Source organism: Myotis myotis, unplaced genomic scaffold (assembly GCF_014108235.1).
Source record: "Myotis myotis isolate mMyoMyo1 unplaced genomic scaffold, mMyoMyo1.p scaffold_m19_p_11, whole genome shotgun sequence".
Classification (NCBI taxonomy): Eukaryota; Metazoa; Chordata; class Mammalia; order Chiroptera; family Vespertilionidae; genus Myotis; species Myotis myotis.
Genome location: NW_023416315.1, coordinates 47,320,556 through 47,346,094, shown reverse-complemented (window position 1 = coordinate 47,346,094; position 25,539 = coordinate 47,320,556). Strand labels below are relative to the sequence as shown.

Genomic DNA, 25,539 nt, shown 5'->3' with positions numbered 1-25,539 from the left:
CAGGGCCAGACCCCACACCTTAGAATCTGAACTAAGAAAAACCAAGGGAACCAGAGAGCCACATGGTATTATGGCACACAGGAACTTGTGGGAGCCAGAAGTACAGAAAAGATGGAGTAACAGAACAGGCTGCATGGAAGCAAAAAGATGAGACATTAAGAACCATGTACTTAAAAAAAAAAAAAAATCCCGTGATTCCGTAGAGCAGCCTTGGTTCTTGACACCACTTCAGGCTCAGCTGGCTTTGTAGCCCTCTCTGGTTGGTCCTGCACACGTCTTGATGGCTGCCATTCTGACACCTTCTACATGTCAGGCTCCGTGCTCAGCACTTTCACAGGTATCCCCTAACCTAACACCTCAGAGACAGAGGTATCCTTCTCCCTATTTTACAGATAAGGAAACTAGGCCCATGATGGTTAAATAATGCATGTTCAGTATGTTACTTTTGCTGATACCAGGACTTGAATCTAGGTCTGAGTCCATGCTCTAAACCATGAAGCTGTACTAACCCACGTGATGTGGCCTCAAATTAAGGCCTTGCACACTGCCTGCTCCCACTCTCTCCCATCCCCGACCTGACCTAACTTGACTACCTTTTGCTTGTAAGAGCTTGACACTTCCCTAGTCAAAGAATGTCCTCCGTGTACAATGCTGTTTGCTTTGTAGAGTGAAGGGAACAGGATCAAAGATATCAAGCACACAGATAAAACATGTATCTGAAGATAAGAGTCCCTGGTCTATGAGAGCCTTGTGGAAAGACGTGCTTTTATTCATTGCTACTGAGCAGCCCTTGGGCGCTAGCTGTTGAGGAAGGGATGGGGTGCTTTCCTGCCCTTCCTCAAGAGAAATCCGAGCAGAAATTTAGGTTCTGCCTTAGCCAGTTTTCTCAGTGGTTAGAATGTTGGCCCGTGAACTGAAAGGTTGTGGGTTCGATTCTGGTCAGGGGCATCATTAGAAAAAAAAAATTTGGGTTCTCCATATCATTTAGAATGAACAGATAAAGGAACGTGGGTCCTTTATACCAACAAGGCTTCTGCAGACAGACAGTGAGCATATGTTATGCCCCAGTAGGGCATAGGGTCTGGTCCTGGTTGAGATAGGCAGGGATACTCAATCTCTCAAAAATGCTCCAAAGAGCAGCCCAGCAGCCCTTCAGTGGGAACTCTGTGGACTGTTCCTGATGAGGGAAGTTATATAAAACACTGCTCTAGCAAGAGCCCCGCTATGGTGCCAGCATCGAATATCCAGGAGAAAGGAGCAGTCATCAGCTTTCACTTTCTAGATAAACTTCCCTTTATTTCCACATCTGTGGCTGAACCATAGGTTCGTCTTATGGTGACAATGAAAAAACCTAGTAAGCAGAGTGAATCTGGTTACAGTCAACACCTGGATCCACTCCGGTGAGATGGTGCCCATTTATGTGATAGTGCAGATCTCTTAGTCCAGAGGGCAGCCTAACGAGCATGTTTCTGGCTTTCCTATCAAATCTGCTCATGACACCCAATCCGCAGATACTTCTTTAACTGCTGAGTTAAATGCCTGGTTTCACTCAGGAGCCCTGGCTGGACCAAGCTTCTCCATACACTGAAATCTTTTCCACTGATCCATTTTACTTACCCATTCTTGAATTTTACGCAAATTCTCCAATTTGGAGATGGCCTGGAGTTCTACATGGTGGAGGGAGAGGAGACCAGAATGCACCATAGTTGAACATCTAGTGTGTACCAGGGCCAAAGATTAGGAAAACCCCTACCTCCATCTTTCTGCAGCATTTTAACCCACAGGTCTCTTTTGTTAGTAAGCTCCATGTCATCAGTAAATCATTGAGTAAAAAAGAATTTTCCATATTACCTAGTCCAACATCATACCTAGAATTCCTTCTCCAGCATCCTGTGGTTAAATGCTTAAATCTGTTCAGAAAAGGGAACATACCACCTAAAGGTAATACTTTTAATTCTTCTCCCTTATCTTTGAGATCAGGTGGAAACCAGAGCTGGACCTCACACTCATGTTCCTAGTGGGTCACCTGTGAAACTAGAATTCCCAGAACCCCCCAATTTTCTCAGAGTACGAGTCTAGATCCTAGTTAGAAAGCTCCCACTATGCCAGCATTCTGTTCCTCATGTCCTGGTTTGTTCTATACCCCTGGGTTTCTTCATCACTTCATATGATTCCTGGTACTGTGACTATCACAGAGTAGATGCTATCACTGTGATTATCTGAAGAGCAGCATGTTCAGACAGAGCCTTCCTAGAGGCAAAGCTGGCTGGGGTAAAGACGCTTTTTCCTGGTGTGGTTATGCACAACCAGGCAGGGTAAAGGCTGTGCTAGGTGATAAGGAAAAAATGAGTCCTTCCCTTACTATTTCATCAATAAAGTGTCCTAATTACTCGCAGACCTTGTTTCCAGGCAGCTCAGGAAGATCAGGGGAAACAAAAGAGTGCGGATATAAACAGCTTTTCTGCCTAAGACTTAAGGGTTTCTGTATTCTCTGCCTTCCACCTCAGGCTCCAAGCAGGAGTAAAATAACAAATCAAATTGATTTCAGTCAAGTTTCAGCAGGAATGTCTCTGCTTTGATTTTGCTTCTTATTTGGCTTTGCCTGGATAGAAGCCAGAGACAGAGAGAGGATTTTGGCAGAGGGAGCAATGTATCACAAGATCTAAAAAAAAATTTTTCTTAGAAGCTCACTTTTTCTTTTTCACCAGCCTCACTTCACAGATGAAAATATGAGATCTGTAAAGGAAAAGAAGGGACTTACGCACAATTGCAAAGCCACTTAGGAGCAGCACAAGGCTCAGATGCTCCCAGGGGAATGAATGATCCCGACAAAAGGACCCATGGTAGCCAAGGTCCCTAAAAGCAAAACCAGCAGGAAGAGGCTGTCTGCATCTGGTGCTTAGCTCTCAGTAATCTATGAAGTCCCTCAATCTGTCCACTGCCAACTTGGGAATGGCCAGATGGGTGAATATTTTCTAACGGCTCAAGAAAGTTGCATTATCACACCAGCACCTCACTGCTGAGACAAAAGCTGGGTGTGCCAGTGCACCCAGCTTTTCTGAAACTCCATAATGCTTCTGGAAGTGCTGTGATTTTTTTTTGCTGAGGACTGTCAAGAATATCAGACACTAGAAATTGAAAAGCCATCTTATTGGCTTATAGATAACAAGAACTGGAAGTAAGTACCTCTAAGAAACATGGTTCAGGCATAAAGGTTAGGCTGTCATCATTTCTCTGAGATTTCTAGCTTTCACAGCTGGGGCTGAGAACATTGTTCCAAACTTTTTAAACCAGGACCTCGGTAGAGGTTTCTGGCAGTTTAAATGCCAGTGAGAGGCTTAATGCTGCAAATCAAGTGGGTGAAAGTTAAGCACTGTTCTCAAGAAGCTTTTAAAGTCAGATTTCTTGCTCTCCCAATATTTAACAAAATGTACTTAAAAAGAATTAGTCTAGGAAGGCCGTATTGAACTATCATTTGGGAAGAGACAGTCCATCAGCACGAGTGGACTTTAGCTAGCATTGGAAGGAGCAGGAATATGGACTGAGGCTGGAGTACTTTCTTCTAACAACTGTCTTATCATCAGGGGACTAATGAAAGGCTCTGCCTCAGATGGGCTTCAAGCTCTGGAGCTTCTTCCCATGTAACTGTCTCTACCCAGAGCTGCAATCATCCTCAATCTATTACCCTGTGATGAATTACCAAAGGCCAAATCATGTTTTCCTATCTCTCTGCAATTTCTGCTTAGGTCTCATTTTTTGAAAAGACGGGGATGCTGGGCTCTTCTGTGTTTCAAAATGTGTTATTCTTGGCCAAGCCAGGGTGGCTCAATGGCTGAGTATCGACCTATGAACCAGGAGCTCATGGTTCAATTCCTGGTCAGGGCACATGCCTGGGTTGCGGGTTCCATCCCCAGTGAGAGCCATGCAGGAGGCAGCCAATCAATGATTCTCTCTCATCACTGAAGTTTCTATCTCTCTCCCTTCCTCTCTGAAATAAAAAAATATGTTAAAAAAAAGTGGTATACTTGTAATGCTGTGAAGTTCCCAAACTCAAGCATGTCTCTAGTCAAGTGTATAGGACCCCAAATGCATCAACATACCAATCAATAGTGATTACTTCAGGAGTGGAGGGGCTCGTGCCCCTTTCTCTTGTCCTGGGTGAGCATGGATAACCGGGAGGGAGGTTCACAAAACTCCCCCTCCACTACCCTCCCCATACCACTGATTGGCCTCTAGACCTTCAGTGTTAACGCCTAGGCCAGAGGTTTCGAGCCCCGTTAGGAGAGGACCTGGGGGGTCAGGCGGCTGTCCAGATGGGTCACTCTCAGCCCCACAGCCTCCGTTGTGACCTGAACGTAAGTGGTCCTTAAGCGTCTGTTTGTAGCGGAAGCTCCTGCCGCAATAGGCACAGGGGTAGGGCCGCTCGCCCGTGTGGATGCGCTGGTGCTTCATGAGGTGGTGCTTGCGGATGAAGCTCTTGCCGCATTGCGTGCAGCTGAAGGGCCGCTCGCCCGTGTGCAGCCGCCGGTGGTTCAGCAGGTGCTCCTTGCGCATAAAGCTCTTACTGCAGTCAGTGCACGGGTAAGGACGCTCGCCTGTGTGGATCATCTGGTGGCGGATCAGGGCCGAGTGGCCATTGAAGTCAATGCCACACTGGGGGCAGGAGAAAGGCCGCTCCTGCGCATGCCCGCGCTGGTGGAGCAGGAGGCTGATTTTCAGGCTAAAGCTCCGGCCACACTGCGTGCAGCGGAAGGGCCTCTCGCTGGCGTGAGCTCGCCGGTGGTTGGTGAGGCGGGCCTGGTCTGCAAAGCGCTTGGGGCAATCAGGACAGGGGAAAGGGCGCTCAGTGCTGCTATGGACCCGGAGGTGATAGGTGAGTCTTGACGGGTGAGTGAAAGTCCTGGCGCAGTGCGGGCAGGTGGGGGGCGTCTCACTGGCATGGGTCTGGGGGTTGCTGCCAAGCTCGGCTTGCTGAGAAAAGTGCTTGGGACACTGGGCACAGGATAAGGGGTGCTCACCAGTGTGGCTACACTGGTGGGTCAGCAACATGTCTTGGCTGAGGCTCTTGCCACAGTGGTGGCATGAGAACATCTGCTCTCCAGCAGGGGGCGGCAGGGGATAGCTACCCAACTGTGTGAACGTCACTTGTCCCTCAGAGGCTTCTGCCAGGTCAGTGGCTGGATGTACAAAAGGTGTCATGGATGCAGGTTGCTGGCCTTTGAAAGCCACATCTGAAAAAGTGTCCTTTGCTGCTGGTGGTGGTGGAGAAGAGAAGGTGACTGGAACCTCGGGGCACAAGGAGGCTCTGGCAAGGCCTTCGGCTTTGATGACAAGCTGTTCGTCTGAAAGAAAGGACTCAGAGTCATACCCATCAAAAGTCTCACAGCAACTGAGTGTTCCTCCCCCGCTCTCACAGGCTGCTCTGAGTTCTCAGCTGGCTCCGATAAGAAGCTCAGTGTAGGGCTGAGATAATCATCAAGCCATCCATGATGTCGGTGGCAAATCATCAGAGAATTTACTACTGAACATCTTCAATGCTCCCCGTTTGGAAAGGAACAACCTTGGCATCAATCTTCCCAGCATTACTTTCATTATGTTCCTCCTCTGCTCACAAACTTTGCAAGAGTCTCTGTTGCCTATTGTGACAGGCCTAAACTCATATTAGGAGTATTAATTTACTCCCATTCCTCTGTATTCTGCCAGATAAATCCTTCACGATTGCTAGCTCTCTCTTTACTGTCCCTGAAAATGAAGTACACATTTCTGCTTCACATCTCTGCTTACTCTGTCCTTCCTTTTGTAGAATGCATCCATCCTCTTCCAATTATACCCAGCACTTCACACCAACCATCCAGGGCCCAGTTCTGGCTTCACCTCCTTCTTTAGGCCTTCTCTAAAAATGTAAACTAAAACCAATGCATATTCTTCAAACTCCTCATTTCTTGTATACAAGTCACCCATCCCACTCACCCCTGACACTTAACAACAGGCAGGCCTAGTATTGATGTGTGTCCCCAATATAAATATCTTGAAGAACAGAAACTGTCTTATTTCCTAGATTCTGAAAGAACATAGAGCATAGAGGCTATTAAAAATCAGGTTGCATTAAGTTATGTAAACAATCAGGTACCTTCTGATCTTGAGATTCTCTTCTGTAATTCAGATAGCAAAATAAAGATGGTGCTACCTACCTTAAAAGGAAGATGATTTGTTTTGTTTCCCTTCATCATTTCTCCTGAGGGCCAGCTCTTTATCCATAGTCCCATTTGTGCTTCCCCAATATTTTTGTCTCCACTGCTTGTCCTGCTCCCCTCCCCCCTTTTTGTTCTATTCTTTCTCCATGATCTTTAAATGTTCTTCTGTTTTTCTCCATCCTCATATTTTTGGTCCATCTGTATGCACTGATTTTCTTCCTCTGACAATTCTAATTTGTCTTTACACTTAAGAGTGTGTTTTCTTGCCCGGCTGGCGTGGCTCAGTGGTTGAGCATTGACCTATCAAACAGGAGGCCATGGTTTGAGTCCTGGTTGGGGCCCGGGGAAGTGAGCTCAATCCCCAGTGTAGGGTGTGCAGAAGGCAGCCAATCAATGATTCTCTCTTATCACTGATGTTTCTATCACTCTCTACCTCTCCCTTCCTCTCTGAAATCAATAAAAATATTTTTTTTTAAAAAAAGAGTGTGTTTTCTCGCTTTAAATGTATCTTAATTTGATTTGTTTCATTTCTAACTTACTTGAGTATGTCTTTTTTTCCCCCTTTTCCCATTCTTCTCTCACCTCCTTGCCTCCACAACCCATTTCACTACTTTGTCTTCAGTCAGTCCTGGCAAAGCTGGACTTGGGCATGAAGGTCTCTTCGATGCATTACTCACCAGCATAGGTACCCTTGTATATGTCACTCTGCTTGGACTCCTGTGGGGGCCCAACCTGGGGCTCTTCCTCTTGTTTAATCCAAGACAGAATATCTGATGTTGAAATGACAGGCTCTATTTGTGGGGGGAAAAGAGAATGGCCTTCAGGGACTTGAATCAGAAAGTGAAAATAATCATGTTGGTTTGTTGACTACTACACATTTTGCCCAAATTTAACTATAACAACAAAATGGAGTCAGCCTTTAAAAAATGCTTACAATACTTAGAGAACTAGTTCAAAATGAAGCCAAATTTATTTTTACATGATGTACCCAGCTTGATTCACTATTTTCAGTGAGACCATTTCAAAACAAGTACATTTTTATTTTGTAGATAACACCCATAAATAATCTAAAATCGCCCAAGCCAGTATGGCTCAAAGGATAGAGTGTCGGCCTGCAGACTGAGGTTCGATTTCGGTCAAGAGCATATGCCTGGTTTGCAGGCTCAATCCCCAATAGGGGGCATGGAGGAGGCAGCTGATCAATGATTCTCTCTCATCATTGATGTTTCTCTCTCTCCCTTCCTCTCTGAAATCAATAAAAATACATTTTCCAAAAAAAAAAAAAAGAAAAGAAATAATCTAAAATCAATAGTACCATACATTTCATTAGCACAATTACTTTAAAAGTATTTCCATTTTTGCCTTAACCGGTTTGGCTCAGTGGATAGAGCGTCGGCCTGCAGACTGAAAGGTCCCAGGTTCAATTCCAGTCAAGGGCATGTACCTTGGTTGCAGGCACATCCCCAGTAGGGGGTGTGCAGGAGGCAGCTGGTTGATGTTTTTTTCTCATCGATGTTTCTAACTCTCTATCCCTTTCCCTTCCTCTCTGCAAAAAATCAATAAAATATATTTTAAAAAAATATTTCCATTTTTTGTTTCATAGCTTTTTTATGAAATAAGGAATATTCTCTCCATTTAAGTAGAGGGCCCACAGAAGTTAAATAGATAATAAGTATTTATGGCAAGTACCTTATGTTCAATGATTTACTTTAAAATACAGCAGAAAAAAACACAAAGAAACAAGAATGACCAACAATTTTTTTCTTAAATGTTAATTAAAAAACAAATATACTTCCAGAATTACAAAGTTAGGTTAAGTTTAAATACAGACCTGACTCCTCAGAAACATATTTTTCAGGTTCCCAATTCTAGACTCTCTCTAAGACATCATATTACCTTTGCCTATTAAATTACACAGGTCTTTGTTTTCTGAATGCTGGGATGGGGGAAAATAGTGTTTATAAGTCCCTCAGACCTTGGAGGTTCTTTCAGAAAGAAAAGCCTCCAGAAGCTTATAACATGCCTCATCTGGTCAGCAAGAAACAGCTATGCTTGCTATTCCAGGCGAGGCCTATATAACCTTTTTTGGACTAAAACAACAAGCTGGCAAGCTGACAAGGTCCAGAGAGTAAATTCATGCTCTCTATATTACTAGTATTTCTCAGAAAAGCCTTATAGGCAGGTTATGGCTTTATCCTTAGAAAATGAGAACGCACTGGTTTTCCCAATGCCTTTGAGTCAGAGACCACTGAAATCTAAAGGTATACCCCAAGCAGAAATAAGAGCTTGAACAAAACTAAGGCCCCAAAGATAGTCAGGTTACACAGAGACTGGACACAGGTTTTAGCACATGTGGCAGTTTGCCTTTCCAACATCCCATTTTGAGCTACAAGGTTGAAATGTATTAAACATGCTCTGACCTTAACTTTTCTTTTTCTTTCAGGTTTTACATACACACATATAAAGAAAGAAGCAGAAGGGGAAAGGCTAAGCATAAGGAAAAGGATGTTTTAACAGACATCCATAGGATGAACTTTCTCTTCATCAATGATACGAGACTTTTAGAATGTTTAATTGCTGCCCTGACCAGTGTGGCTCAGTTGGTTGGGTGTCCAATTTGATTCTCAGTCAGGGCACATGCCTGAGTTGTAGGCTCAATCCCTGGCAGGGGGTGTACAGGAGGCAGCCGATCAATGTTGATGTTTTGCTCTCACAGTGATGTTTCTTTCTCTCTCCAAAAATCAATAAAAAGCCTTTAAAAAAATGCTTAATTGCTTCTCTGCATCAATTTTCTGAGTAACAAGTTAGTGCTCTCAAAACCTCAAAGTAATTCAAGTGGCTCTGACATTTGTTTTTATCATTACAAACTCATAGAACATTATATATTTGATGAGCTCCAATCCACTGTAGTCATTATTCTTTTTAATGCTCAAATGGTCCTTACTTTGGCCAGCAGGAGCCCCCTCAGATCTGCTCTGTCATTTCACATCATCAAACATCTGTGGGGTTTTTTCCATTTCTGATATGACAAACTATCTCAGGTTCACCTTGGACATTCCAAGCACACAATCAATGGAATTTAGAGACCACACTCTGGATGGTAAGGTTGCTAACTGCTAATAGGTTGTCACTGCTTCTAGGTCTTTTCAATGGATGGAGCTATAAAAGACATACCTTTTAGAAAAAGGAAAGTGTCATGAGTTTATATTCATATTTAAGATTATAAGATTTTAATTAAACCCTTTGATTTAATACTTGTATCTTTTCTCTCTCACCCTGAAAGTTTTGGTTCCTAATGACATTAACATGATCTTAAAAAATTTAAGTAAAATATTTACAAAATCAAAACTGTAGCCCTGGCCAGGTGGCTCAGTTGGTTGGAGAACTGTTTTGTACACCAAAAAGGTTATGGGTTTGATTCCCAGTCAGGGCATATACCTAGGTTGCAGGTTCAGTCCCTGGTCGGGGTGCATATGGGAGGCAACTGATCGATGTTTCTCTCTCACATTGATGTTTCTCTCTCTCTCTCAAATCAACAAAACATATTCTCGAGTGAGGATTAAAAACAACAACAATAATAATAACAAAACCCTATAAAACAGTACATTCAGAGAGGTCTAGTTTCCACTTCTAGTCTCTCTCTCCCTGAATAGATAGCTGTTCTTACTGGTTTTTGTTCTAATCTTCCATTGTTTCTTTGTGAAAATATAAGCAAGTATGTATACATCTTGATATTTTCCCCCCTTTATGTGGCATACTAGACAAACTGTGCTGTACCTTGATTTTTTTACTTGACAGTATATTCTGGACATGTCCACAGCAGCTTACAGAGATCTTTCTCATTCCTTCTCATAGCTGTTCTGTGTAGCTGTATCACTATTTATTCAAGAATTTCCTATTGATGGGCATTTGGATTCTCTCCAACCTTTGGGTACAATATTAGTCAGCGGCCGACCATAAAAGCTATGCAGAACTGAAAAAAACTAAGCCAGTTCTCTAGAAGTATAAGTTGTTAATACAGTTCAGTGGCTGTGTATGTCTTCATTAAACTTGGGAAATCCCAGAAAGCTAACCATTCTTTTTGAATAATGATGCTAAAAGTTTCTCTGGTCACTTAACTAGATCAGTATAAGTAAGTTAATATTTACTGGATTAAATAATTAGGTTTTAACCCTACAGTGCATAGAATACGGTTATATCAACTACAGTGTGGTGAGAGTGGTGGGAGTATATAACCTGAGGACCTTTTATAAATAAAAGATCAGGAGAACTTAGATACTAAGATACAGGCCTGATACAGATACCTGTGTGGTGACAGTATGGCAACTGCTGGCCAGGTCACCACAATGGCACTCAAAGCACATTCCTCACAGGCCTCAGGAATCCCAACAGTGGACACTTAAAGACATACAAAATGAACGCGAAATCATTAGTTTATGCCAACAACAGGCTCTGGAGAAAGCAAGAGAATCCAGAAAAACTGAATACTGACCAGGTAAGAGGAAGGTGATAAATGCTGAGGTTTTAAGGTTTGAGAGGTAGTCAATAATAGAAAGTCTGATCACAAGAAAATATAAGACTGTAATGTCTACACTTGTTGACTATTATTTTAACTATGAGGAAATCTGATTTTGTGTTGTGTGTATGTTTTAAACAGGTAAGGGCCATGCTGTCTGAATGGAGCTGAAACCTTGAGGTTCTGGGATGTATACTAAGATATAAACTGAGTTAAAACTGGTACTGAGATCTGACTCCTTAAGGCTTAAAGCTTAAGCAGACAAAAAATATTTGATATATGCAAATACCATGGGTAAATATAAAAATTAATATTTTGAAACTTTCTGTGAAACAGGTGTGGAGCTGTAATAGGTGAATGTGTTAAGTATTTGTGTAATAATTCAAAATCTTTAAGTTTTATCATTTCCAGGATGATTCTTGTTCTCAAATAGGATAAACTAAAATAAAAGGATTATATTGGGATGTGCCGTAATCACTGATTTTACTTATGAAAAGATGGTCTTGCTGGACCAGAGTGAAGAGGGAGAAACATGGGATAATGGTGATACACCTAAAACAAAGATGATCAAAGTCTCCCAGCTCACTTCAGATGGAAAGACACATACAAACTGAAAGTAAAGGGATAGAAAAAGACATTTCATGAAAATGGATACACAAAAAAAGCTGAGGTAGCAATACTTACAACAGATAAAATAGACTTTAAAACAAAGGCTATATAACAAGAGACAAAGAAGGATCCACTTCGGGGTATTTATCCAAAGAAACCTAAAATCCTAAATCGAAACACATATTACTTACAATAGGCAAGATATGGAAGCAACCTAAGTGTCCGTCGACAGATGAGTGGATGGAGAGGTGGTGCATGTACACAATGGGATACTACCCAGCCATAAAGAAGATGAAATGCTGCCACCTGCAACACCCTGGATGAACCAGACGGTATTATGCTGAGTGAAATGAGTCAGACAGAGGAAGACAACTGCCAGATGACTTCACTTATATGTGGAACATAAAGAACAAAATGAACAAACAAGCACAACAGAAACTGACCCATAGATAGAGAATATTTTGATGGTTGCCAGATGGGAGGGGGGTTGGAGGGATGGTGGAAAAAGTGAAGGGATTAAGAAGTGGAAATTGGTAGTTACAGAATAGTTATAGGGATGTACAGTACAACACAAGGTATATAGTCAATAATCTATAATAATAAAAGGGTGATATGCTAATTAGACTGGACATCCTTCTGGGGGAAGCCGGTGCCTGCGGGCAGCCAGAGGAAAGCCAGCCCGGGTCCCGGGTGCCTGCCAGCAGCTGGAGGGAAGCAAGCCCAGGTCCCCGGTGCCAGAGGGAAGTTGGTCCCGGCAGTCAGGGGAAGGAAGGCCTACCCTTGCACGAATTTCGTGCATCAGGCCTCTAGTACTATAATAATTATGTATCAGATGCTTACTAGATTTATCAGGGTGATCACTTCGTAAGTTATATAATGTCTAATCACTGGCTTGTACACCTGAAACTAATATTGTATGTCAACTATAATTGAAAATTAAAAATAATTTAAAGTAAAATAAACCCACCCAAAACGGGCCATTTCTTAAAAAAAAAAAAGAAGCCCTAGCCAGTTTGGCTCACTGGATAGAGCGTCGGCCTGGGGACTGAAGAGTCCCGGGTTCGATTCCGGTCAAGGGCATGTACCTTGGTTGCGGGCACATTCCCAGTAGGGGATGTGCAGGAGGCACCTGATCGATGCTTCTCTCTCATCGATGTTTCTAACTCTCTATCCCTCTCCCTTCCTCTCTGTAAAAAACCAATAAAATATATTTTAAAAAAAAGAAAAAAAAAAGAAGTCTCCTCAGAACCACAAGATTTAGAAATAAATATATTTTACTTTTGGGTCATTCTTGGCTGGATAATGACTTTTAGTAATTATCCCATCTGATCCTCTTGTTTTTCCAAAAGAATTTTAAAAACCTGGAGTTCAGTTTTAAAATGATCAGTAACCACCCTGGCCGAATGGCTCAGTTGATTGGAGCATGCACCAAAAGGTTGCAGGTTCAATTCCCAGTTGGGGCACATGCCTAGATTGTGGGTTTGATCCCCAGTCAGGGCGTGTACAGGAGGCAACGTGATCGATGTTTCTCTCTCACATCAATGTTTCTCTCTCTAAAAAAATAAGTAAAGAGTACATATGTGCAGGTGAGGATTAAAACAAAACAAAACCTAACAGTGACCAAATAATGGCCACATACACACAGCTGGTCTGCAGTTTAATCCTAGTAATAGAATTAAAGAAGAATTTCAGAAAATTTCAACTTTTCATTTTTTTGTATTCTCCCATTCTTTACTTGCATGCAATTTTATCTAAGATACTAGGTATCAAAGACTATTCCATGTAAGGATACAATAATTTATCTTTCCCTTCATCGGATTTAGACAACGGTGATGGAGAGTATAAAATTAATTCCATTCTACACATGTATTTTTATTTAATCACAATGTACTTCTGAAAGCTCCATGGAATACAATAATAAATTATGGGTTTAATTTTATAAGAATTATGGGAACAAGATGATTGCTTCTTGGCCTTTTGGCCAAGATCAGGTGTAGAACAAGATGAAAAAGGATTTAAGTAGTTAAAGTTAAGTGGAGAATAATCTATCAAAAAGATATTTTACTAGTTCTGTCACTGAAGTGGTCTAGAATTAGTATCCTCCACCTAATATTTTTTTTAATATATTTTTTTATTGATTTTTTACAGAGAGGAAAGGAGAGAGATAGAGAGTCAGAAACATCGATGAGAGAGAAACATCGATCAGCTGCCTCTTGCACATCTCCTACTGGGGATGTGCCCGCAACCTAGGTACATGCCCTTGACCGGAATCGAACCCGGGACCTTTCAGTCCACAGGCCGACGCTCTATTCACTGAGCCAAACCGTTTCGGCATATCCTCCACCTAATATTCATGTGAAATGATCTGTTATGCACATTAAGGACCAGACGGTTTAATTCTATTCTCCACTGAAAGCAACCAGGGTGTTTTTAATGTGTAAGGAGAGCAGAAATCTACATAGGCCTCTGTTAGAAAGGCCTGCTTGCAAGGTTGGCCCCTGGCTGGAAAACAGTTGCCTATACTGATGTAAAACTTTCCCTAAATGTTAAGAGTGCCTCAGGTGGCCTACAATGTATATGTGGTTTATGCTGAACACCTGCTTTCCTCCTGGAAGTCTGGAATTTTGGTATGTGTTCGGCAGAGGGTGCTTACATGCCCAGCTCCCATGAAAACATTGGGTGCTGAGTCTCTAATCGGTTTCTCTGGGAGACAACACTCTGCAAGTGTCACAACCCCATGCTGGAGAAATCGAGTGAGTCCTCTATAGAGCAGAGGCCTCTGGAAGCTCCAGTTTCCTCCAGACTTTGCCTTGTGCCTTTTATTTTTGCTGGTTTCTTTTCTGTCCTTTTGCTGCAATAAATCTTAGCCCTGAGCATGACTATATGCTGAGTCCTGTATGTCCTCCTAGTGAGTTACCGAACCTGAAGGTGGTCTTGGGACCCCAAACACAGCCTGGAACTTTTAAAAAATATATATATTTATTGATTTCAGAGAGTAAGAGAGAGGGAGAGAGAGATAGTAACATCAATGATGAGAGAAAATCATTGATAGGCTGCCTCCTGCACAACCCACACTGGGGATCAAGCCTGTAACCCAGGCATGTGCCCTGACTGGGAATCAAACCGTGACCTCCTGGTGCATAGGTCAATGCTCAACCATTGAGCCATGCCAGCCAGGATCTATTTTTAAAAACAAACAAACAAACAAACAAATAAACAAACAAACAAGTACTGTCTTGAGTGGTTTGGCTCAGTAGTTCGAGAGTCGGCCCACTGACTGAAGGGTCTCAGGTTTGATTCCGGTAAAGGGCACATACCTTGGTTAAAGGCTCGATTTCTGGCCCTGGTTGGGGCTCATGCAGGAGGCAATCAATCAATGTGTTTCTCTCACACCAATGTTTCTCTCTCTCTCTCTCTCCCCCTCACTTCAATTCTCTCAAAAAATCAATGGGAAAAATGTCCTCAGGTGAGGATTAACTAAAAATAAGTAAGTAAATCCTATCTAATAAAAGAGAAACATGGTAATTGGCGTACGACCGCTACCCTTCCCATTGGCTAATCAGCGAGATATGCAAATTAACTGTCAGCCAAGATGGCGGCCGGCAGCCAGGCAGCTGATGCGAACAGGGAGGCTTGCTTGCTTCAGTGACGGAGGACTCCAACGTTCCCCGCCTGACTTGCCGGCCTCTCAGCCGCAACTCTAAGCAACTATGTTGCAAATATAGAAGCTAAAAAACCCCAGAAACCTGCTTTACTCAGCTGGGCTTCAGCCAGCAGGACCGCAACATTGTATCAAATACAGACGGTAAACAAAGGCCAGAAACCTGTTTTCAGCAGCCGAGGCCTCAGAGCTAAAGCTGGCCCAGAATAAAAAATAACAAAAGGAGCGGTTGGGAGCTTCAGTCACCCGTCAGCCTGAAAACGGCCCTCAGCCCCTCACCCAGACTGGCCAGGCACCCCAGTGGGGATCCCCACTCTGAAGGGTGTGTGACCAGCTGCAAACAGCCATCATCCTCTCACCCAGGCTGTCCAGGCACCCCAGTGGGGACCCCCACCCTGATCCAGGACACCCTTCAGGGCAAACCAGCCGGCACCCACCCGTGCACCAGGCCTCTACCCTATATAGTAAAAGGGTAATATGCCTCCCAGCACCAGGATCAGCGGAGCTGCGAGGCCTCCCGGCACCGTGATCAGCGTGACAGGGGGCAGCGCCCAAACCGCCTGATCGCCCTGCAGCCCTGTGTGTGACAGGGTGCAGCGCCCTAACCCCCTGATCGGCCCTGCTCTGTGTGTTACAGGGTGCAGCGCCCCAACCCCCTGATCGGCCCTGCTCTGTGGGTGATAGAGGGCGGCACCCCAACCCGCCCCCCCCCCCCACGGGCCCTGCTCTGTGTGTGACGGGGTAGAGCCATAACCTCCCCATCGGCCCTGCCCTGAGTGTGACAGTGGTGGCGCCCCAACCCCCTGATCGGCCCTGCTCTGTGGGTGATAGAGGGCGGCGCCCCAACCCCCTGATCCGCCCTGCTCTGTGTGTGACAGGGGGTGGTGCCCCAACCCCCTTGATGGGCCCTGCTCTGTGCATGACAGGGGGCAGTGCCCCAACCCCCTGATCCGCCCTGCTCTGTGTGTGACAGGGGGCGGTGCCCCAACTCCCCTATTGGCCCTACTCTGTGCGTGACGGGGAGCTCCCCAACCCCCTGATCAACCCTGCTCTCTGTGTGACAGGGTACGGAGCCCCAACCCCCCTGATGGGCCCTGCTCTGTGCATGACAGGGGGCAGCGCCCCAACCCCCTGATTGGCCCTGCTCTGTGCGTGACAGGGGGTGGCGCCGCAACTTCCCTATCGACCCTGCCTTGAGTGTGACAGGGGACGGTGCCCCAACCCCCCAATCGGCCGTACCCTGAGCGTGACTGAGTGTGGCATCGCAACCTCCAGATCCGCCCTGTTCTGTGCATGACAGGGCAGCGCCCCAACTCCCCCAATCGGCCCTGCTCTGAGTCCAACCAGGGGCTGCACCTAGGGATTGGGCCTGCCCTCTGCCACCCGGGAGCAGGCCTAAGCCAGCAGGTCGTTATCTCCCGAGGGGTCCCAGACTGCGAGAGGGCACAGGCTGGGCTGAGGGACCCCCTCTCCCCCCAAGTGCACAAATTTTGGTGCACCGGGCCTCTAGTAAATAAATAAAAGTAATAACTTATTGCTTAAATTTCCATAAGAAAAAAAATCATGTTTGAAGAAAACAAGTACTGAGGCAGTACTGAAAGGACACAGGAGACAATGTAACGTCCTCTCACTAGCCAAGTTGACAGTTGGAACAACACAAAGAAAATAATTGGCTTAATAAACTCTTGAATATATAGTTCAGCGGTTCTCAACCTGTGGGTCGCGACCGCTTTGGCGGTCGAACGACCCTTTCACAGGGGTTGCCTAAGACCATTCTGCATATCAGATATTTACATTACGATTCATAACAGTAGCAACATTACAGTTATGAAGTAGCAACGAAAATAATTTTATGGTTGGGTCACAACATGAGGAACTGTATTTAAAGGGCCAGAAGGTTGAGAACCACTGATATAAACATAAAAGGGGGGAAATATAAAGCGTTCTAAAGATAGACAAACTTGAGGGGCTTTTCAAAAAAGTGCTATATATTGATTGGTCCAAGTCTTAAGACTCCTATCTTCAAGTTCTGGTAAATGTCTAGGTTGTTAATCACCAATGAAAACTAAACTGTAAAGAATCAAACCACAGTATTAAGTAAAATCATAGCTTATTCTATTTAATTTTAACTAAAAATGTATAAACATATATAGGTTGACTATCCACAAGTTGACAAGATGGCAGCTAAATAAAACTTTCAGACATCATTACAAAACCAAATTACTTACATCTTTTCCATTCATCCCTCAAAATAAAATGACACACTGATTTTATCCTTGCTGAGGGCTATGTCAGGTAACTAATAAAGTAGAATAAGAATAATGCATGTTTCTGATCAAGTCACTCATCTCTATTTGTGATAAGACTCATTACATATATTCATGACATAGATATTAATCAAATTCAACCTATTATATTGCCTAAATACTATCACTCATACATTCTTAAAAATAATGTGTGGCAGATATATCCTTACCACAGAGAGAATGTTCACTTAAGATTTGAACACTTCATTACATGTAAAATTTACCTCAAAAGAAAAAACAAAACTGAACTCTAGATTAATGCTATTCATGCTAAACTACGCAGGGGGACATGTGTTGATGTCTCTACTGATTTTGAAATATAATGAAAATAGAATGGATGAATTGATGATGGATAGAGGGGTGTAGAGAAGGGTATATATGTGATAAAGTATAAAATGTTAGTGGTAAAACCTAGGTGACAGGTACCTAGAGGTTCAATGTAAAATTATTTTTACTTTTCTGATTGCTTTAAATTTTTTGTAATAAAATGTTAGAATAAAATAACAGTAGATGAGACGGGGGGGGGGGGGGTGGGGGGGTTGTACATTCATCTAGTAGAGACATCTGGAGGATGAGGTTTCTGTGAGCTTTCTATCCAGCAAAGAACAAAAATGGCCTGACTGGTTTGGCTCAGTGGATAGGGCGTTGGCCTGTGAACTCAAGGGTCCCGGGTTCGATTCTGGTCAAGCGCATGTACCTTGGTTGAGGGTACATACTGAGTGGGGAGTGTGCGGGAGGCAGCCTCTCTCATCGATGTTTCTAACTCTCTGTCCCTTTCCCTTCCTCACTGTATAAAATCAATAAAATATGTAAAAAAAAAAAAAAAAAAAAGAACAAAAATGGAATGACATTTTTCTGCTAGCAGAGGTGGACATTGGCTAGCAGTCTTTCCCACACAAAACCAAGCAGCTTAACAAAAAACATGTTAGGGATGGTTACTTAATGATAGCTGGTTCCCACACTGGGCAACATTTGGTTGAGTGCATCTCTCTGAGGAACCCTGAGGATCTCCAGCACTTCTCAGTGACCAGGTGTATATTCCCCGGAAGTCACTTTCCTTCCAAATGAGCACAACTGCTTGCTCTGCCACCTAAGGACATGTTTATTTTACTAAATAACTAGGGTTCACAACCTTTGTCATGGGATGCAATTAGCAGTGCTCACATGTGTGGTACTGATGGGTGAAAACATGGGACAAGGTGGTCTCTCAGCTCATTCTCTAACTGACCCAATCAGTCTAGTTGTTGTGGCACTGAGAAGCTCTAGAAGCCACCAGGCCTGCTTCTTCAGTCCTGAGCCATCATCTCTGACCAAGTAAAATCTAGGTGACAGGTATACAGGAGTCACGGAGTGGCGAATCTTTCCTCTCGCTTACCTTCACTGGGGTCGGTGGGAATCTCACTTTCCCCTGGCCCCGCATGATCCTCCGTATTATGTTCTCCTTCTGGCTGAATCTGAGATAAGACATCAGGCTGATTCATTGCATAATCTAGGAGTAAGAAGAGAAAGGAGGTATAACAAAGAGATAAATCAGAATGACAACTAATTGCCATCAAGGTTGAACTGAAGGCTTTTTTTACAAATCTTTACCCCAGGATATTTTTTCCATTGACTTTTTTTTTTTTTTTTTTAAGAGAGAGTGGAAAGAAGAGAGGGTTTGTGGAGGGAAAGGGAGAGAGAAACATCGATGTGAGAGAGATACATCAACTGGTTGCCTCCCAGACTGGAGCTGGGGGATCGAACCCACGCTAACCATTGAGCAACTGGCCAGGGAGAGCTGAAGGCTTTGGGGTCCACAGTCCAAGCAGATTTCTTTTAAATTATAGATCACTTCTCCCCATCCACTCACCTCCAACTATATCTTTTAGGAAAATAGGTGAGAGGAGAGGTAACGTGTGGGAAAAGCACACGGGCTACTTTGGCACAGCCCACCTGCTACTTTGATTGAGGAAGAGTGACAGTGTGTCTCAAGAGGAGGAATCAAGGCCCTCCCAAAGTGAAGGCTACCCATGGAAACCACTGCATAGCTCTGAACTTCATTCTCTGTCCTATGTTTGGCACAAGGAGAAATTATATTTCCTATTTAGCAAGTGTGAACTAGATATCTGTGGCTTGGAAGCAGAATCTGAAGTGTGTAAGGACAGCATGAAAATGAGGACCACTGGAGGAAAAGGGCCTGTTCTGAGCCCTCCTGGGACTGCTATCACCTACTCACAAGGTGTCAACTCAGCCTCACCCATAGAGATGAGAGACTCGTAGTTGCCCTTCATGATATTCTTGTAAAGTTCCTTTTGCCATTCTTCTAACTTTTCCCACTCTGGAGTGGAAAAGTAGATGGAGATATCATCAAATGTCACAGGCACCTGAAATTACAATGACAGTGGGGTTAGTCCCTCCCACTGCAATTCAATCATTCAATAAACCTACTAGTATACTAAGTGCCTGCTAGTTATAAAAAACTATGTGAGCTGCTGAAAGGTTACAGGGAAAAAAATTAAGACATAGATCCAACCTCCAGGAGTTTACAATGTTTTCAAGGAGAAAGGTGATTAGCTTCAGGGCTACAGTCACTCAGAGATAGGTACAAATGAGAAACAGTATTTAATTCACACAACATAACATATTCTGAATACTCACTAAGTACTAAGCCTATCCAAAGCACCAGGGTTATAAAAATAAGCTGTCTGCTCAAAAGGAGCGCTTGGCTGTATTCGAATTAATGACATGGACAAAAAATTTTGGAAATAGCTATACTGGGGCTGTGGTGAGTCTAGAAGAGATAGGGCTCTAGCTAGTCTTAAAGGACAGGTAGATTATAAACAGGCTAGAGCCACCAATTGCTCATTTTTACATCTTTTTAAAAAATATTTTTTTATTGATTTCATAGGGGAGGAGAGAAGGAGAGAGAGAGAGAGAGAGAGAGAGAAACATCAATGATGAGAAAGAATCATTGATCAGCTGCCTACTACACACCCCACACTGGGGATCAAGCCCACAACCCGGGCATGTACCCTGACTGGGAATCAAACCGCAACCTCCTGGTTCATAGGTCGATGCTCAACCACTAAGACACCCTGGCCAAGCTCATGTTTACATCTTGCTCAGTACCTAAAATTGTTCTTAGGGCAAATGTAGATACTCAATAGTTTATTTTAATCTAACCTCACTGCACAAAAGATTTGTGATATCTTACAACAAAAATACAGATGATAAAATAATGACAAAAATAAAGGATCAGGATGGGCTTCTGGTTCCAGGTTTTGAATTAAGCACACATGTACTTTCCTTCCTTGTCAGAGTTCCATTGAAATGACAGTATGTAAGATCAATAGGAACTGTATCTACAACAGCACCAAGAATGAGAGGAAAGGCCATCACTAGACCAGAATTCTTAATGAGTTTCTCACTGAGACCCAGAGGATGGGCTCCTGCTGGGGTCTAAGGTGCATGAGGAAGCGGCACCTCCCTGTACATGGGAAAGGACTGCAGGTGAGGAACCCAGAGAATTCCAAGCTGAAAGCTGGCAGATACACTGAGTAGGAATGCAAGTGATTATAAACTGCAGTATGAAGGTCCATCTTTATAATAGTGGGCCCCCCATTGTCATCCTCATCAGCCCTGGCAGAGTGGAGTAGCAGAAGCCTTTACCACAAAACTGAAACCACAAACCTCACCTGTAAAGAAATTGTCTCGCCTGCCTGGAGACAGCATGGGATTCCTATGGGCTGACCACTAGGTACCATCTTCCGCCTGGCCTCTGGGGGGTCCCTGCACTGCCTAGAACCTTGCCACAGAACCTTACAGTGAAGCCCATCTGTATGAGGCACCTACAGACCTAACCCTGTCCTGCAAAGGGAAGATCCTTTGGTAAACAGACTTATGCAGTGGCTGAGAAGACATGCCAGCTTCCTATAGTTAACCTATTAATCAATGGAATCCTCTACTTATAAATATATATAATCAAGGATTACACAATATAAAAACAGCACCAAGATGAACAAATACTACAAATAATCCTAGAGGGAAAAAAAACCAACACCCAATAAACTGAAAATCAAACAAACCTCTAACACAATGTCCCAGAGAAATTCAAACACATATTGCATCCATTTAAAAAATTCAGGCTGTTTTTAAAAAGAACCAGAAAATAAATATTCTTGAAAAATAAATATAAAATTGTTCAAATAAAAATTAGAAAGGCTAGAAGGGAAGGTCACAGAACTTTAATTAAAAAGGTGAAAAGCATGAAGGAAGAAAAAAAAAATATATCCTATCTAATAATAGACAAACATGGTAATTAACCATACCTCTGCTATGCTTCCCATTGGCTAATCAGGGTGATATGCAAATTAACTGCCAACCAAGATGGCGGCCAGCAGCCACGCAGCTGAAGCGAACATGAGGCTTGGTTGCCCTGGCAATGGAGGAAGCTAAGGTTCCCGCCTGCCGCAGGCCCGGCTCTGAGCCTGAAAGCAACAGCTCTAAAATGCAACTATGTTTCAATTATAGAAGCTAAACAAACCCCAGATACCTACTTTCAGCCAGCCGGCCTCAGAGCTGGAGCCGCAATGAAGTTTCAGCTACAGAAGGTAAATAAATCCCAGAATAAAAAAAAGAAAAAAAGAAAAAAAGGAGAGACTGGACGCTTCAGTTGCAGGCTTGGCCTGCCTGAAAACAGCCCTCAGCCCCTCATCCAGGCTGGCCAGGCACCCCAGTGGGGACGCCCACCCTGAAGGGGGTGCGGGCAGCCTGAAAACAGCCCTCAGCCCCTCATCCAGGCTGGCCAGGCACCCCAGTGGGGACCCCCACCCTGAAGGGGGTACAGGCAGCCTGAAAACAGCCCTCAGCCCCTCATCCAGGCTGTCCAGGCACCCCAGTGGGGTCCCCCACCCTAAGGGGGGTGCAGGCAGCCTGAAAACAGCCCTCAGCCCCTCATCCAGGCTGGCCAGGCACCCCAGTGGGGTCCCCCACCCTAAGGGGGGTGCAGGCAGCCTGAAAACAGCCATCAGCCCCTCACCCAGGCTGGCCAGGCACCCAAGCGGGACCCCCACCCTGATCCGGGACACCCTTCAGGGTAAACCAGCCGGCCCCCACTTGTGCACCAGGCCTCTATCCTATATAGTGAAAGGGTAATATGCAAACTGACCCTAACAGCAGAAAGACTGGGAATGACTGGTCACTATGACACACACTGACCACAAGGGGGCAGACGCTCAATGCAGGAGCTGCCCTCTGGTGGTCAGTGAGCTCCCACATGGAGGAGCTCTGCTCAGCCACAAGCCAGGCTGATGGCTGCCAGTACAGCAGTGGTGGTGGGAGCCTCTCCTCCCTCCTCAGCAGTGCTAAGGATGTCTGACTGCAGCTTAGGTCTGCTCTCCACTGGCAAGTGGACCTCCCCCGAGGGCTGCCGGGCTGCCAGAGGGATGTCTGATTGCCAGCTTAGGCCCAATCCCCTGGGGAGCAGGCCTCAGCCAGCAGATGGTCATCCCTCGAGGGGTCCCAGACTGTGAGAGGGCACAGGCCAGACTGAGGGACCCTCCCCCCGCCGAGTGCACAAATTTTTGTGCACCGGGCCTCTAGTCTATAATAATAAAAGTGTAATATGCTAATTAGATCTGACGTGTGGAAGGACAAAGCCGGGGCTGAGAGGGAAGCCTGGATCCCAGGTGCCAGAGAGAAGCTGGTACCGGCAGCTGGGGGAAGGAAGGCCTCTAGTATATATATAAAACAAAAAACAAAGAGGAAAAAAACCCCACCTTGAATGAAGCCAGACCATGGTTCAGTGGTTGAGCACCAACCCAAGAATCAAGAAGTCACCAGTTTGATTCCCAGTTAGGGCACATGTCCTGGCTGCAGGTTCCATCCCCAGTGGGAGGGCATGCAGGAGGCAGCCGATCAATATTTCTTTCTTATTGTTGTTTCTATCTCTCTCTCACTCTCCCTTCCCCTTTCTCTAAAAGTCAATAAAAATGTTTTAAAAGAAAAACAAAGAAAAAGAAAAACATGAAGGAAAAGTCAAAATACAATAATCCATCACCTGTCAAAGTAGTTCCAGGATGAAAATAGAAAAAAATGGGGAGGGGATGAAATAGTATATAGATTCACAGAAGAAAATTTCCCAGACTTCTGATTGAAAGGTCATGACAACTGCCCAATACGAATTTAACAAAACCTACATGCAGACATATCCTCAATAAATTTTAGAAAAACCAGTATGAATAGAATATAAAAAAGTTTCTGGAGAGAAAAAAAACAAAAACCAGATTTCTTACAAACAAATGAGAATTGAGTAGTAAACTTTTCATCAATTGCATTTGATGTTGTGAGACAAAGGACCAATGCCTTTAAAATTCTGAGAAAAACTGAATATTATTCAACCTTAAGAAGGAAATCCTGATATGCTATAACATGGATGAACCAGGAGATATTATATTAGTGAAATAAACCCGTCACAAAAGGACAAATATTGTATGATTTCAGTTGTATGAGAGTGATCAAACTCACAGAGAAATAAAGTAGAATGGTAGGTGCCAGGGGCAGGGAATGGGGGAAAGGGGAGATAGTGTTTAATGGGAATAGAGTTTTTTTTAGTTTGGGAAGTTCTGGAGATGAATGGCAGTGATGGTTGCAAACAATGTAAATGTACTTACTGCCACTGAACCGTACACTTAAACGTGGTTAAAATGATAACTTTTATGTATGGTTTACCACAATTTTAAAAATTAAGGAACCAAGATGGCGGCATAGGTAAACACTGGAGATTGCTGCCTTGCACAACCACTTCAAAAATACAACTAAAAGGCGGAACGGACATCACCCAGAACCACAGGAAGGCTGGCTGAGGGGAAATTCTTCAACTAGAAGGAAAGAGAACAGCACACCGAGACTCAGAGGAGGCACAGTGCGGAAAATACAAAGGTGCGGAGGAGCGCGCGGAGCGGGCTGGCAGCTGAGGGCGCAGTTGTCTGTTTCAATCGGGAGGGAGTTTCAGGCTCTGAGCTCCAGTTCTGGGCGAGTCTCTAAGGATCCAGACTCAAACGGGAGAAGCGGGACTGTCTGGCTTCGGTTGGAACTTGAAGGCAGCTTTCTCTCCGAGGTTTGCAGCAGTTGCTGGGACTCTGAGGGGCAGAGCCTCTGGGGATGGGACTGAGAGCAGCCATAACTGCTCGCTCTGCCCGCCCTGTTGATCCCGTTCGACCCGCCCCGCCCAAGCCCTGCACAGAGGCATTTGCCAGATAGCCTCAGGCAAAGGCTCGATTAGCACCTCCCCAGAGGACAGAAGTTCTCTCACTGCAGACACAGCTGATTCTCACAGCCAGTTGGCCTGGAGGTCAAATCACCCCTGGTATTACCCACAACAATCAAGGCTTACCTACAACAAGACTGCGCACAAAGACCACTAGGGGGTGCACCAAGAAAGCATAAAAAATGCCAAGACAAAGAAACAGGACAGAAATGACAGAAATGGAGGATATAGAGCTCAAAACCACACTTTTAAGGTCTCTCAAGAACTGTCTAGAAGCCACTGATAAACTTAATGAGATCCTCAAGAAATCTAATGAGACCTTCGATGTTGTGATAAAGAACCAACTAGAAATTAAGCATACACTGACTGAAATAAAGAATATTATACAGACTCCCAACAGCAGACTAGAAGAGCGCAAGAATCAAGTCAAAGATTTGAAATACGAAGAAGCAAAAAACACCCAACCAGAAAAGCAAAATGAAAAAAGAATCCGAAAATATGAAGATAGTGTAAGGAGCCTCTGGGACAGCTTCAAACGTACCAACATCAGAATTATAGGGGTGCCAGAAGATGAGAGAGACCAAGATATTGAAAACCTATTTGAAGAAATAATGATGGAAAACTTCCCCTACCTGGTGAAAGAAATGGACTTACAAGTCCAGGAAGCAAAGAGAACCCCAAACAAAAGGAATCCAAAGAGGACCACACCAAGACACATCATAATTAAAATGCCAAGAGCAAAAGATAAAGAGAGAATCTTAAAAGCAGCAAGAGAAAGAAACACAGTTACCTACAAGGGGAAACCCATACGACTGTCAGCTGATTTCTCAACAGAAACTTTGCAGGCCAGAAGGGAGTGGCAAAAAATATTCAAAGTGATGAATACCAAGAACCTACAACCAACATTACTTTATCCAGCAAAGCTATCATTCAGAATTGAAGGTCAGATAAAGAGCTTCACAGATAAGGAAAAGCTAAAGGAGTTCATCACCACCAAACCAGTATTA

At 44.1% G+C, this 25,539-nt stretch overlaps 1 protein-coding gene across 1 annotated transcript in view; it reads right to left on the bottom strand.

The window, feature by feature from the left end:
* Positions 1-1,275: 1,275 nt before the first annotated feature.
* ZNF398 (zinc finger protein 398) overlaps positions 1,276-25,539 on the bottom strand; it is a 33,654-nt gene continuing 9,390 nt past the window's right edge. The window contains exons 3-6 of the mRNA XM_036328389.1: positions 19,523-19,649; positions 18,662-18,775; positions 6,872-6,985; positions 1,276-5,342 (exon numbers count right to left, since the gene is read on the bottom strand). Coding sequence (XP_036184282.1) covers positions 4,186-5,342; positions 6,872-6,985; positions 18,662-18,775; positions 19,523-19,649 — 1,512 coding nt within the window. The 3' untranslated portion in view covers positions 1,276-4,185. The remainder of the gene's footprint in view (positions 5,343-6,871; positions 6,986-18,661; positions 18,776-19,522; positions 19,650-25,539) is intronic.